Source organism: Cladophialophora psammophila (assembly GCF_000585535.1).
Source record: "Cladophialophora psammophila CBS 110553 chromosome Unknown aczJe-supercont1.24, whole genome shotgun sequence".
In the NCBI taxonomy this organism is placed as follows: Eukaryota; Fungi; Ascomycota; class Eurotiomycetes; order Chaetothyriales; family Herpotrichiellaceae; genus Cladophialophora; species Cladophialophora psammophila.
In genome coordinates, this window is record NW_006912945.1 from 397928 (window position 1) to 411996 (window position 14069).

General features: G+C 49.5%; 7 protein-coding genes across 7 annotated transcripts; 2 read left to right on the plus strand and 5 right to left on the minus strand.

Moving 5' to 3' along the window:
• Positions 1 to 535: 535 nt before the first annotated feature.
• A1O5_11278 (uncharacterized protein) lies at positions 536 to 811 on the minus strand (the record flags this gene model as incomplete). Its single annotated transcript, XM_007751850.1, has 1 exon — positions 536 to 811. The coding sequence occupies one exon, from the start codon at positions 809 to 811 to the stop codon at positions 536 to 538; it is 276 nt and encodes a 91-aa protein (XP_007750040.1).
• Positions 812 to 1847: 1036 nt separating this feature from the next.
• A1O5_11279 (uncharacterized protein) lies at positions 1848 to 2772 on the minus strand (the record flags this gene model as incomplete). The annotated part of the gene is made up of 2 exons (XM_007751851.1): positions 1848 to 2426; positions 2479 to 2772. 2 exons carry the CDS (start codon positions 2770 to 2772, stop codon positions 1848 to 1850), a joined length of 873 nt encoding a protein of 290 aa, XP_007750041.1.
• Positions 2773 to 5570: 2798 nt separating this feature from the next.
• A1O5_11280 (uncharacterized protein) lies at positions 5571 to 6629 on the plus strand (the record flags this gene model as incomplete). Its single annotated transcript, XM_007751852.1, has 2 exons — positions 5571 to 5728; positions 5783 to 6629. The coding sequence occupies 2 exons, from the start codon at positions 5571 to 5573 to the stop codon at positions 6627 to 6629; spliced, it is 1005 nt and encodes a 334-aa protein (XP_007750042.1).
• Positions 6630 to 7415: 786 nt separating this feature from the next.
• On the minus strand, positions 7416 to 7892 carry A1O5_11281 (uncharacterized protein; the record flags this gene model as incomplete). The annotated part of the gene is made up of 1 exon (XM_007751853.1): positions 7416 to 7892. One exon carries the CDS (start codon positions 7890 to 7892, stop codon positions 7416 to 7418), a length of 477 nt encoding a protein of 158 aa, XP_007750043.1.
• An 807-nt stretch (positions 7893 to 8699) lies between these two features.
• Positions 8700 to 10445, plus strand: A1O5_11282 (uncharacterized protein; the record flags this gene model as incomplete). The annotated part of the gene is made up of 1 exon (XM_007751854.1): positions 8700 to 10445. The coding sequence occupies one exon, from the start codon at positions 8700 to 8702 to the stop codon at positions 10443 to 10445; it is 1746 nt and encodes a 581-aa protein (XP_007750044.1).
• A 1760-nt stretch (positions 10446 to 12205) lies between these two features.
• Positions 12206 to 12424, minus strand: A1O5_11283 (uncharacterized protein; the record flags this gene model as incomplete). Its single annotated transcript, XM_007751855.1, has 1 exon — positions 12206 to 12424. The coding sequence occupies one exon, from the start codon at positions 12422 to 12424 to the stop codon at positions 12206 to 12208; it is 219 nt and encodes a 72-aa protein (XP_007750045.1).
• A 571-nt stretch (positions 12425 to 12995) lies between these two features.
• A1O5_11284 (uncharacterized protein) lies at positions 12996 to 13337 on the minus strand (the record flags this gene model as incomplete). The annotated part of the gene is made up of 1 exon (XM_007751856.1): positions 12996 to 13337. A coding segment is annotated over one exon (342 nt), but the record flags the coding sequence as incomplete, so codon positions are not given.
• Positions 13338 to 14069: the final 732 nt, after the last annotated feature.

Below are 14069 nucleotides of genomic sequence, written 5' to 3' on the forward strand. Positions count from 1 at the left end.
ATTTGCTGCGGCTGCGGCTTGTATGAAGGCTTCTCTTCAAAATTGGCCGCGAGTTGGTAAAGATGACAACACAGCTCCACTCCTTCACATAGACTTGAATGTGGTTGCGAAGCGTTCTGACGGGGTAGTGCTAGCAGATCAGACCATCAAAGGAATGTTTCACACAAGGCTTTGCCTGTTCTTTGTAATTATACTCTAGATATTGCAGAAAGGTAAAGGTCTATGCCTTGTATTCGTGGTCGACACCGTGCTGAACTTATCGAGCGCATAACTAGAATGGCAAACGATGGGAATACCTGTCCGTGATCTTTCTTGATCGTTGACACCAATATGGACAAAGGGGGACACCTGCAAATCAAGTAGATGGAAATGCATAGGTCGGAAGAGACCACAACAGAAGTGTTTGAGCGGGATTCAAATCATGCTCTCACAGGCGGAGAAGGTGGCACAAGGTGCAACGGCTCATTCCATGCTATTACTCGGCGGGATTGGGTTTATAACGGATGGGAAACGTCCTGGCTCCTCCTGCCTTGACTCAGTAGAACGGCGATAGATGTTCATGCCTGTTTCCCTTTCTCTTATCATCATTCTCAGCTTCGATAAGTTCCTCCAACGTCAGGGGGAAATAATCTGTCTTGAGATCCTCTCTCGCTTCTTCATCCAAGAGGGTAATATGGTCAGACGTTCCTGTCCGGTCGTCGTATGACCAGATGTTCATGTTTTCGTAGTTGTACTCTTCATCGTAAACTCCGTACAAGGGGAAGTTTTGGGAGTAATAACGGTACTCTCCATCGTTTTTGACCATCCACATCCTGCAGATGTTGTCTTGCATGTGAAAGCTGGCCACGCCCAGCCCTTCGTATGGCGGGGGACAACACCTCAAGGGACCGGGCACTCGATAGGGCATATTTAGACGCTCATCATGCTCAGGGGCGTCCTTGTACGTGGTGAATGGCTTATTCTTTTTCCACTGGCAGGTCTTCGCAGGGTTTTTTCCTTGCGAGTCCCATTGCGCACAGAAATCGGTCCATTTCGCGAGTGTAGCCTTAGCAAGCCTTTCACAGGTAGGTTCCAAATAGGGGTAACATATATTGAGCGTTCGGTTAACTAGATAATCACCCCAGCCGACTGGAACTATGTCATAACAGCCTACTGGTATGATACTTCGTGAGACTTTTGAAGTGGCAAGTGTCTCTGTAAGTTGACCGGACCTGGAAGAAGGTAGCGTCGTGCTCGTGAGGGAAGCGCTTATGGTGGTGAGGAGAGGGATCAAAGCCGATACGGCGACCATCCTGGGTTGAATTTTCATAATGGCAGTGATTTTTTGCTGTGCTATGCTGTGCATTTATGGCCTTCAACTCGGTGTCTGCTTGTGAATCGCCGGCTAGAGAGTTCTGAAATATATATGTATGTCCAAGCACATTCAAAGTTTTCGTTGATTTTTCGTTGGGTTTCGTTTGTCGCCATTTGACCGTCGAACCAGTGGAACTTGTGGGTCATACTCCGTGCTGGGCACATATCGGCATAGCCTTGCAGTGGCTCATCCCGCCAAGAAGCCTCGAGCCCACGAGCCAGCCTTGCCAGGCCTCCCTCCTCCGACCTCTTGCAACCTCTTGCTGATTACAAGCCCTGCACCTGCAATCTTCCCTGCCCACCCTTATCCATGGAGCTTATTGCTTTTTCGCAGCTCGACCTGATAGACTCCCTTACGAGGTCAGCTTGTGGTCCGAAGGGAATATCTTTTCTTATGTCAAAGGGAGAGTAGCTTCGACGGCTGCTCGAGAGAGGCTCCCGTGACGGAACCCGGCTGCCAGGATTCTCGAGTGAATGATTTATTCGACGAGGTACTATTTCCCAAAGTTTTGAGCAATCAGGCTAAATACGTCGTTGCTAACAGCAGCCAACCTCCCCACTGTGTGACCCCTGCCCGATGGACCAGGGTCGTTCAGCTCATGAACGGGTCGTACAAGATCCACGCCAACTTCGAGCACGGTACCCCCAACATTCTCTTTCTTTGTGATTAGGTCGATCATTGTCTGCGCGACCTTCTCAGCAGGCACCCAGGCATCGGTCTCTTCGTCCATCCAAACCAGTTTATCAGTCGTCCAGAGAGGGGTCTTGACGCAGCCAGGGGCCACAGCGTTCACTCGGATATTCAGTTTGGGCTCCAGGTCCGCCAAAGACCGAGTGAAACCCGACATGGCATGTTTGCTTGCCGCGTACATCGGCGTTGGCATGAGTGCAAGCTGCGCTGCGATCGAGGCCACAATGACCACGACTCCGTGACCTAGCTTCTGGCGGAGAAAATAGTCAATAGCCAGTTGCGTGGCTCGGATCGGATGGGTGACGTTGATCTCCAATGTCTGATATGACGAGGAAGCAATTGTGTCCTTTCCAGTGTTGAAATGCCAGAAGTTGGACCAGGGCTAGGTGCGGTCAGCAAACACCAGGTGCCGAGTTTGCCTTCGTGTTACGTACGGGCTCAAAGACGCCTGCTCCGGGGACGACAATGTCAAGTCTGCCAAATTCCTTCATGGCGAAGTCGAAACTGGCCTGCAACTGATCCCATTTTGTGACATCTGTTTTGATGAATTTGGCCTTCACTGGACCGGAGCTTGACTGTTTGACCACCTCTTCGGCCTCTGGCCGCAATCCCAAGTCGACGACAACAACATTACTTCCTTCTTCCAACAATTTCTTGACAAGTTCCAAGCAGATGCCCGAGCCTCCACCGGTCACGAGCGCTGTTTTGCCTTGCAGATTTAAAGCCATGCTGTAAGCCTCGGAGGGAGCTGCGAGTTGAAAGATTGCCTAGAACACGCAAGGATTATGGACTTTATCTGGAGAAGGAGGCAACACATTTATAGGTCAGGGAAATCAAGCGGAACCGCTCTCGCGGACCGGCGCGACATAGACCTCCTCACACGTATGGACACGCAGCCATGTATCGCGTGAGATCTCACGGCTTTCAGTAGTTCAGAGGCCCAGGTCCGAGTGCACATATCTCAGTGAGCTGATTGGAAGTTTTCTTTAGGGGAGGTCACGTCGTTCCGCCTCACAGTTCAGCAAGTTGCTCTGGCTGGAGCAAAGCGGGCCCAACTGTCCTCTCGCACACGGCAGCGACTGCACAAGTCCCTGAAAAAGACTTTTAGTAGCAGCACAAAGATGAGGGGAACTGCGGCAGAGCGGAACCAGTAATAGAAGCGGGGTTAACCCAATTGTGTTCGAGGATAACGCCCTGAGACGTTTCGCGTTGTGCATAGAGGACTCTGAGCAGGAATTGTCGTCTCTATCGTATTCGCCGATATCTAGCGAAGTACCAGAGATCTTTTTGGGGAGACTTTGTCATGGTATCACAGAGGCTGTCTGTTCTCGAAGTCAGCAGTGGTTGCCAGTTTCGGTACTGCCTCAGAAGAAAGAAGTCGGTCGAGCTTGTTGAACTCGCTCTCATTTGATCTGGTTTAGTTACCACTATTGCGTACGACCCTTGTAACTGAATGAGCCGCGACTGGCCCGGCTTCCCGGCTCACTGTCGCATATCCTCTAGATTATCTGATGACCCGGCCAAACTCGTGATGGAGAACCAATTTGAGCGGGCACCCCGCTTATAGGCGGGATAGCCCCTTTCGTTCGTATAAATGTCCTGGTAAAGGTTTCGAAGTGGTGATTCATTCGTCGGATGCAACAGGAGGTCAATAACAAGTCCTTCCTGAGAAAGTACACGTCAGAGTCGCGCGCCATGGTGCCTAACTCAAGGTAAGAAGTGAGTGTGGATGGTGTAGCCTCTTAGCAGCCGCGTCCCCCCAGCGTGGCGGTTCTTCGCGGTACCTTCGCACTGCAAGTCACTATGCATGGAAACCCGCTTCAGAGGCTTTCAAAAATCCTGAAATGCTTGCAATATCTGAGGAAACTCCCTTGAAAAAGAGCCCTTTAGTTTCAAAGAGCATTTTGAGGGCTTTAGCCTGGCCGAAACTCCACGGAACTATTTTCATCTCGCTCATTTTTCCAATACCAAGCCCGTTGGGATGCGGCAAACGAATTACGCACAGGGTTAATTACTCTAGCAAGCCAGGTGCTAGCTCAGGGCAAGGTTAAGATGCCTGGTCTGAGCAGGAAATGCTGGCGACCTAACGTAAAATGTAACAGGCGTCAGTTCGACCACTTTTCTTCCTAGGTCGCCCGCGGCAAAAAGGTCGTGCAGGTAGATGATCATCGAATGGCTCCTACTTCTCGGTTGAAGGCAGGCAAGGGCGCCCGGAAGATTATTGTCAACTGTGCAACAGCTCGGCATTTGAACAGAAAAAAATTCTCCCTTACAGGAACACGTCACCAGTGAAGATATTCCACGGTATAATATAGATTCCACCTCGGTATTCCCGACATGGCCCAACTGGTGGATCTGACGCAAGGCACCGACCCTCCTGGATCTCCATACAAAGCCCGATGTGGATTCGACATAATGTTATTTCCCTCTCCGAGATCCCCGATACTACTGTGGGTCAAACAACGGGATTCTGTCCATCCCAGCCTTATCCGGACTTGGCGGTCATGAGAGAACCACGAGAGGCAACACTGACCTGCCCCACCTAATACATCTATTAGAGAAGTATTCAAATGACTGATCGAAGTCCTGCTCCTGAAATCAACATGTGTATTACTTCAATATCTCAGAATCCGATCTGCAGTATAGGTTCTTCCTTTGAACGTTCACGAGAGCAGTGGATCAAAAGCATAATGAATACAGTACGTACTCCCAGATTAATGGCTTAATGGATGCAGTCCTGACATATCTCATCTCAGATAGGTTCTGTGGGGTAAGTTTAACAGGAGGCTCGCTAAGCTATAGAAATCTTGATCGGCATGAGCCTGACTGGAGGATTCTAGGTATGGATGGCTCGCGTTAATAGCGGCAGGAGCCGGAGCTTTCTATTTTGCCAAAAAATCAATCAACACCGAACGATCTTCGAAATTTGAAAGTATGAGGCAGAGGAATGTGAGGCTTGCCCATGCAAGAGTGCCTGGGGTGACTAGAGAGACACGAGAAGCATCAGGTGCAAAAGCAGGAAGGGCAAAAGTCGTCGGAGGCTTGAAACAGGACAGTTGTCTGTGACAACCCGGATTGATATCGCTTTATTACCCAAGCCAATCTAGGAGAATGTAAGAGAGCGAGTAGTGTTCGATTTGTTTATCTTCATTGTCGCGAAATAGTCTCTTGGGGGAGGTATTGAAGGAGGTATTGGACTTTCTGATCGGACAAATATGAGCCTTGGTCCTTGGCAGTCTTTTCCAATCTTCACAAGTAGCCGAGGAAGTGACCATGGCAAGTCTTGGGCCATGGAAATGCCGCAGCGCATTGAGGAGTGATGAACGGCGAGTGGCGTGAAAGGAGTGGGAAAAGTGGTCATCCCCGGTGGTCGCCGACCAGTGATTTGCCAGAGTATCCGATTCTGAACGAACCAAACAGGGTAGTTTGTTCACATTCTACAAGTATATCTCGCCTGGCTCACAGCGAATTTGTTTCCAACAATTTGAAGTAGAATCCATACGAAAATCACGACCTCTATAATACAATGCTCTCAGATGTTCTAAGGTCCACGGGGGCGGGCGCAGTTTTCGGTGTCGCCCTGACAATGTCGAGGGTCTACCACCCGTCGGTCATTATCAGCCAGATGCGACTGACTGATTTTCATATGCTTGAAGTTTTCCTATCAGCATGCGCAACCAGTGCGTAAGTGTTGCGGGAATTTTATTTCGCAAGGTTGCAGGTCGCTGACATTATCAGGATTATTATGCTCTACTTTGAGAAATGCGGCATTTCAAAACGATGTGTTCGATCCAACTCGACTCTGAACTGGTTTTCCCACTACGACGCGAATATCATTGGAGGTGCGCTCCTTGGAATCGGGATGAGTCTCACGGGTGCTTGTCCGGGCACGGCCATTGTCCAGCTGGCTCAGGGATTCCGATCAAGCGGACCAACGATACTTGGCCTTCTTCTAGGAGCTTCCTTTTTCCTCAAATTCGGAAAATTCCTGAAAGCCAAGGAAGATCCTGAACGCAAACCCCAGCAGCCTGGCGCTCAGACAATTGCATCAAAGACACACGTTGGCCCTGCAGTTGTTTTCCTGACGTTCGACGCCCTTTGTTTCAGTACCATCATCTTGTCAAGTCTGACACTACCCGGAAGATCCTTTGCCACTATCCCGACAGTGCTCGGAGGCGTCCTTCTAGCCGCCGCCCAAGCATTCTCAATCTATTTTACTGGCAACCCAGTCGGCGTCTCAGCGGCATATGAACATGTCGGGCGATACTTGCTGCGTGGACTCAGTTTCAAAGACATGCCAGAACCTGCAACTTTCCCCAAAGCGATCACTTTTGCTTTGGGAATATTTTGTGGAAGCCTTGTATACACCGAACTCTTACAGCCCGAGGTGACTGTCGGGGCGCCTGCAATTCCTGTTGCCCAGGCGCTGATTGGCGGATTTTCTATGGGTTTCGGTGCAAGATTAGCGGGAGGCTGTACGTCAGGGCACGGTCTCAGCGGTCTCTCAGCGTTGTCGTTTTCAAGCTTGATCACGGTTCTGGCAATTTTCGGGGCAGGCATCATGACTCAACTTTGCTTACCATAGCATGGAAGGTACTTGAATATGTGTAGTATTTGTTTCAAATAAACTCGCGGAGGAGACGGGCAGCGGCTGCGTGATCCCTAGATGATATTGGATATTGTGAACAGGCCAGTTATTGTACCTAGACTTCTAGACACATCGGAGACTTCGTAGATAGGCGGGCAATCTAGACTCGGACTGTACTGTATCCTCTCATGCTGAGATCGAATGGCGTTTTAAAGTATATCTTAACGCGGCTTTGAACCTCTTCGCGATCGGAACTCTCTTGGGTTCTTTTAATAAGACAGTTTGTTCACAGATGCCGAGATCCGAGGAAGAGGCGATTGGAGCTCTGTGATGTAGTACTCCTTCACAGTTGCGCAAGGTAGGGATATTGTCGAGAGGGGTGGAGGGGACAGAGGTGGCATTGAGCTTGTAACAGTAAGTGAACTGCTCGCGTCGATAGCAAGAGAAAAAAAGCCGGCAAACTTGCCACGAAAACATCTGAAATCAACTCCACTGATCAGAATTGTGAGAAATTCACATGATGGTACGATTTGATTATGTACTCGGTACAACAAAGTTCGACGCGCAAAGTCAGGAAGCTGAACTCGACGATCGTGCACACTTGAGAAATCATCAGTGTTCACGCTTTTATACTCTCTATCTCTCAAGCATTCGCATTGCTCTGTGATGCTGAGCCTGTCGACAATCATCTGCAGTGCGACTCAATCTTCATCATTTGACGCAAAGAGATCAAGCGTCAGCCAATACTTAGAAAGACTATGCATACTGCGACCGGCGAGGGGATCATTCCTTCCCCTCATAGCACTGGACAGGCATAAACACAACCTCTATGATGTGTCCATCTGGATCCTCAAAGTTGCGCCCATACATTCCGGCTTCCTGCTCAGCCTTCTTTTGTTCTTCGTTTTTTTCACTGATATCCACATTCATCCCGCTTTCGGCTGCCTTGTTCACCATGTCGTCCACTGCTTCCTTGCTCTCCCGGCTAATACAGAATAGCATCTGCGCTGTTGTCTTTGCATCCGCCATTGACCTGTTCGGCGGGAGAAAACTCTTGAAGAAATCGTGACTGAGTAACATGATTTTGATGGGTGAGTCATGTGGACTTGCGAAGTGGGACGGAATCGGCAGGGAGACCATAGCAGCAGACGGGCTGGAAAAGGTACGGTTTTGAACAAGGCCGAGTGAGGTGTAAAAGGCAACAGAACGGGGGAGGTCGCTGACCGCGATGTTGAGAAAAGTGGTTTGGGCGTATGGCATGGTGGTGATACCTAGGTTGCTTGTGGAAGTGGTGGGAATATCAGTGAAGTGTTTGGTTTGGGAGGCCACTCGAGCTTATTGTCGCTGCGTAGTCGATGCTGGTAGTTGTTCCATTGCTGAAGTTCTTCATATCTTCGAACTCTCCTCGGCATCGGTGCAACGTGAGACCGGCGTATTCGGGTTGCCCTTGCTTGGCCAGCGTCTCTACCAAGGCATACGCGGTTCTGGTTGACGGAAGCCTACGCGGACGCGACACGTTCGCACCTGACCGCCTTAAATAATGGGTGTAGAGCCAAAATGCCAAGGCTTTTACTAGTGTATAGCCAATCAGGTGTTGGAACCACTAACAAGTACTAACAAGTATAGCGCAAGGCAGAAGTGTACTGGGTAGCCCGACCGCGGGTCCAAACGAGTGAATTCGGGATTTTCGGGGATTGCTTTTCGCACTTCTAATCTGCCTCATCTTCGAAAAAAGAAGCTATGACGTTTTAGGATCTGTCCCCTAATGCGCTCATCGACATGGAGATTACATAATAATTTATGTGGCATCTGTCCGGTATTATGGCGTGATCTAGATATGGTCCGTTTTCGTGTTATATTCAAATATTACCACGAAGTCCCCGACTGGGATCAGGTGATAGAATTTATCTCGCGCTATAATCGTAACACTACTTTGTTACCGGCACGAAATGTGGCGTCGAATTTGCAATCATGAAGATCTCAACACTTTAAAAATGATCACCTCCATACCTACGTTGAGTCCACAATATTGCATTGTATTGCGACTTGAGGTCCACGAAGATCACCATGATTTCGGTCGAACAGCCTAAAAACATTGTTATTGTCGGAGGCGTTGCCGGTGGCATGTCGTGTGCCACTCGGCTTCGTCGTCTAGATGAGAAAGCAAATATCATTGTCCTGGAAAGGGGCAAGTATGTCAGCTACGCCAACTGCGGAATCCCGTATGCTTTGGGAAATGTCATCAAAGACGAGGCCAAATTGCACGTTCAAACAAGCGAGAAGATTGCAAGCTGGTTCAACATTGATGTGAGGACTGAGGTCGAACTTGTAGCGATTGACAGGCCAAACAAAGTCATCCATGTCAAATGCGTCGGGAACAAGAATGGCAAGTTGCACTGCGACATCGAAAACATCAGCTACGACAAGCTTGTGCTGGCCCTCGGCGCTGACGCTTTCATACCACCCATGAAGGGCATTGATTCGGAACATGTTTTCACGCTTCAAACTATTCCAGACTTGGAGCAGATTCAGTCATATATTGCAACACACGGGTGTCGGAACGCGGCAGTCATAGGAGGGGGATTTATAGGCCTCGAAGCCGCGGAAAATCTTCGATTGCTGGGCCTGAACGTCACGATCCTGGAATACTTGCCCCATATCTTCCCACCAGTCGACCATGATATGGCCGTGCCTTTGCAAAAGGAAATGGAACGCAATGGAATGCGCCTCCTTTTGAACGCCCGCATTACCGAGATCACACCAACGGGATCTAATAAGCCCAGCCAGATTCTGCTCAATGGGACTGATCCGGTCGAGGCAGACCTCATCATTGTGAGCGTGGGAGTGCGTGCGCGAACCGCTATTGTCGAGGATGCTGGCATCCAGATTGGTAAATCAGGTGTCATCGTGAATGACACAATGCAAACATCCGACCCCGACATCTACGCGGTAGGGGACATGGTCGAAACTCCACATTTGGTGTCCGGACATCCGGTCAGAATCGCCCTGGCCGGTCCTGCCAATCGTCAGGGGCGTCTCGCCGCTGATAACATTTGCGGACTGAGTGCCAACTATCGCGGGAATGTCGGCACGGCGGTTTGCAAAGTCTTCGATTTAACCGTCGGCGTGGTGGGGTTGTCCGTCGAGGCATTGAGATCCATGGGGCGCGGGGACAAAACAAAATATCTGACCATTCATCCTTCACACCATGTGGGATATTATCCTGGGGCCGAGCCGATGGTTTTGAAGGTCGCTTTTGAAGCGGATTCGGGTCGTTTGCTCGGAGCACAAATCGTCGGCAAGCAAGGAATTGACAAGAGAACAGACGTGCTCGCAATGGCAATTCGTGCTGGTATGAGCGTCGAAGATCTGGAACATGTTGAGCTTGGTTATGCTCCCCCATATGGAGCGGCAAAGGATCCAGTCAACATGGCAGGCTTTGTGGGCGGCAACATATTGAGAGGCCTCATGCAACCAGTCTATGCTGAAGACCTCGTCAAGGAAGTCTGTTTCGAAAGCGGTGATGGCACTCAAGAAAGACGTTTGCCCAAAAAGTACCAGGTCGTCGATGTGCGCACCCCTGAGGAGTTCTGCAAGGGTCATTTGATTGGTGCTGTTAACGTTCCACTCGATACCCTCCGGAGATCATTGCATCTGATGGACAGAAGCAAGAAAATCTTGGCATATTGCCAGGTAGGATACCGTGGTTATCTGGCATACCGTATCTTGAAGCAGAACGGGTTTGAAGCTGTCAACCTGAATGGTGGCTTTAAAGCTGTCTGTGTTGGAGGGTATGATTCACTAATCGATTAAGAAAGACAAACAGTGTAATTTTAGTTGGCGCAACATAGCCATGTATAGCAATAATGGCCGTTTTGCATTCCGATATGGTGTTGATGCATCCTCGAACGATTTAATGGGATACTCGGCCACGCAGTTGTCCCGCGAAGGTTCGCAGAGAAGCGAAACTACCGCCGAGACCCCACCTCCTGGCTCGACTGGCATCACAGGACAGTTATCTGAAGTTAATAGTCGCGAGAGAGGTGTAGTTGAGCCTACAAGTACCGCCAACTTATGGTTAAAAGGGCCCGACTGGCCTTAGTTGTTGGTGTGGGTGTGAAGGGCCCAGGCTTTGTCAATGCGTATGAAGTTCGTCAAACTCTCGGAATAGGAAAACCTTTCCACCAACTCGGTCAAATACAAACATGAACAATTGGCCCCCTAACGGCAAACGACCTCAAAACCTGCCAAGGAAGCAACAAAATTCATGCTATGATGACAATGGATCGCTCCACAGCAAAACGAAATAGGATCGTCGCAAGGGGAGAATGGAATATCGTGGAGCAGAATGATGCAGCCAGCTTATAAAGTCGATCCCCAGATTCATTGGGCGGACCGAGTGCAGGACGTGCTGTCTGGCGATGCTGTTGGCGGAGACGTGCTGGAATTGTTTTGAGTATGTAGCCTGCGAGATGACATGGAATCGAGTTTGCGTATTTGAAGCCGACTAACTAGATCTTCAGTCGTATTTCGCTGCACTTCTGTGCAAAGTACGGCGGCCGGGAGAACACTGCAGCAAAGGAGATTCCGGATCCAAGGAACATCAGCAGACGGGGTTGCGAAGGGCCACTATTACCGAATGAGATACCATCAGGAGAGCATTGTCAGCGAGGTAAACGATAAATAATGAGGCGAGTGCGAAAAGGGCGTGAGGAAATTGACATTCAATGTTGTGGGCGTTGCGGCCACTGCAAACAGCGCAAACAAGAAAGACCAGGAAATTCTAACGGTTGGTTGTTGAATGGACATTGACGTTGGACAGGCGACAGATTGAACCTGGTGTTTGGCTGTGAAATGGATGGTTTGCACCCATGGGTCATTCGGATAAGGACAAATAAAGTACTGCCCCATTTTCGCCTCACCAAAAGTCAATGTTGCTTAGACCCTGTCCTACCTAGGTAGCAGTTATTTCCGGGATAGTATTGATTCAACGTCAGATCCCTCAATGTGGTGCTTAATTCACAATCTGTCCTTGCGGAGTATAATTTCCACTCCGATATAAACGCTGGTGTACTGGGCGAGGAAGTGGTAGTATTCCGTCCATTAGTCGTGGCATATGCCCCAAGTAATGTTTCTAGGAACAATAGTATCAATCAGCTGGAGAATCGTAGAATCAGTCGATCAATGCAGGATTTTTGCCTACGCTGTAAATCCAAAACTGATGTCTGCGCTGGGGGCATACCGATGGTCACAGCCTCTGGCAAAGCATCCGCCGGACCAGCCGAGAAGGCGAAACTGGTAAGTAAAAGCCTCTAATCTCGAGATATAAGTTCAGCGTGGTCATCGTTGGGGTTGACAGAGAGGTGTAGTTTGGAAACGACGAATGAACAAATACAAGTGACGGTGGCAGGACGGGAAGATAGGATATTCCAGAGAGTCGGAAGTATGGTGCCAAAGGTTGGTGGGATAATGACGAGCTTGTATTCGGCAAAAGGAGGAAACTGAGATCGGCATGGTGGTTCTAGAGGTGGCCAGGGACTTAAGGCTGATTTCGCGAACGAAATGAGCAGAATTTAGAATCCTACCTGGGTAAGGAAAACGCTGGCGCCAGCGATATATCCTTCGGACCGAAGGGCAAACTCCATGTTTAAACTGAAGGTAAACGGTGCGTCTGTCAGATGACGGCCGATAAATGTCTGGCCGTCCGGTCCCGCGTATTTGCCATCAGAACCTATAAGGTTGAGCTTCGAAGGGCCTAGGCGAAGAGTATTAGTATGTCCTGGCGGTGACATGGTGTAGGAACCGTTGATGGGGATGCGCCGGTGCAGAAGATGGATCGGGAGGCTGGAGCCGGGCGGAAAGATGAGGTGGTTTGCAGCATCTGCGAACGGGCTGATACATCTGATTCAGTATGTGGCAAAATCTCATATTTCACAACGCTTACCCTTCTCCAGCAATGCTAATATTTTTGATCGGCATCTACCATCCTCTCATCGATCCACAAACAGGCTATAATATGGGCCAGTCTCCATTATTCCATGTGACAGGGAATAAGACAGTTTCTCAGCCCATCGTATAGGTGGTATAATTCGAACCAGAACGTCTTGAGAGAAAGGCTCCCCACCAGCTACCAGTAGAGTCTTAGAACAAATCAGTATGCCCGACTGTCTGAAAGTTTGGTGTCGTGTCAGCGTTTTTGATAATTGGATCGGCCGGATTAGGAGTAAAAGTCCGTTGAGCGTCTTAGAACGGGCGACACTCTCCATAGTTGAGCCCAGTGCCCCCTTCGGCGATCATCAAATAATGACAACCATCCTTGAAATATATATGAGGACCTTGTAGCGCGAGACCGCCAGTACCGTTCTAGATGTAGCGAACATTATGCCCGACCTCTCCAGTTTCAAGATCGATGGTTGTCTGAGTTATGCCGGGAGTGACCTGCCAGGGATGTAATCCAGTGGCAAAGACTGTGTAGCGCGGGAAGTTGAAATGAACGGGATTTGACCACGATGAGGAGTCGAAAGGGTCCATTGAGTGGAAAACAATATTGTTCCATCGTGAAAAGTTGGTCTGCACTGCATCTTCGAATAAAATTGTCGTCACAACGAAAAAAGTCCATTCGTGGTAACGGTAGCAGCCCAAATGCCACTGGTTGATTTGTTGGAGATGGCCAGGCTCGGCAGCTGCTTGGGACGATTGAGAACACTGCTAACGAGTTTCCAATTGATCAAATCCTCGGAAGCATGGATGGGAATCTCAGAAAAGACGCTGAAGCTGCTCGACGCGCAGAAGAAAGTGTCATCCCATTCAGACACAAAAATGCAGCTTGGATCAGGGAAGAAATCGTGAAGAACGGGGTTGGGATAGGTAGAATTCAAAAGGGCGAAAGCAAAAGGGGCGAGGGGGGCGACACTCAACAGCGAAAATAAGAAATTGGAAACCATCTTATCTTGTAGCTCTCTACTATGTACCAGCTTGCGGCCGACCATGGAGCCTCCATCCCCAGGCCATAATATATTGCGCGTCAACTGGAGACCGAGCGGAGGTCGTTCCTGTTTCCTGTTAATGAATCCTAGGATACTATCTGCCCTCCGCACGTTGCATCACAACAAGGGCAAAGGGGAAAAGTGGACTAATTACACTTTTCTAATTAGCCACGGCTTTTAATTGGTAGGCAATTAGTCCGTTAAGTATCAATGGTGAAAAATTCCTTCTGTTTTGCTAATATGTTAGACACAGCCTTTTCTGCGACCAGGACTGAGAACCGGGTAGGCAGGTGTGCCGACCCGCGAGGGCCACACAAGCAGGAAACACACAAGGCTGAGGCACGTGACGTGCTCAGCAACGCTCAGTGTAGATCAGTGTGCTCAGGCTGAGCACAGCTGATCACGACTGAGCACGACGGAGCAAGAGGGTACAGGATGTGACTATATAGCT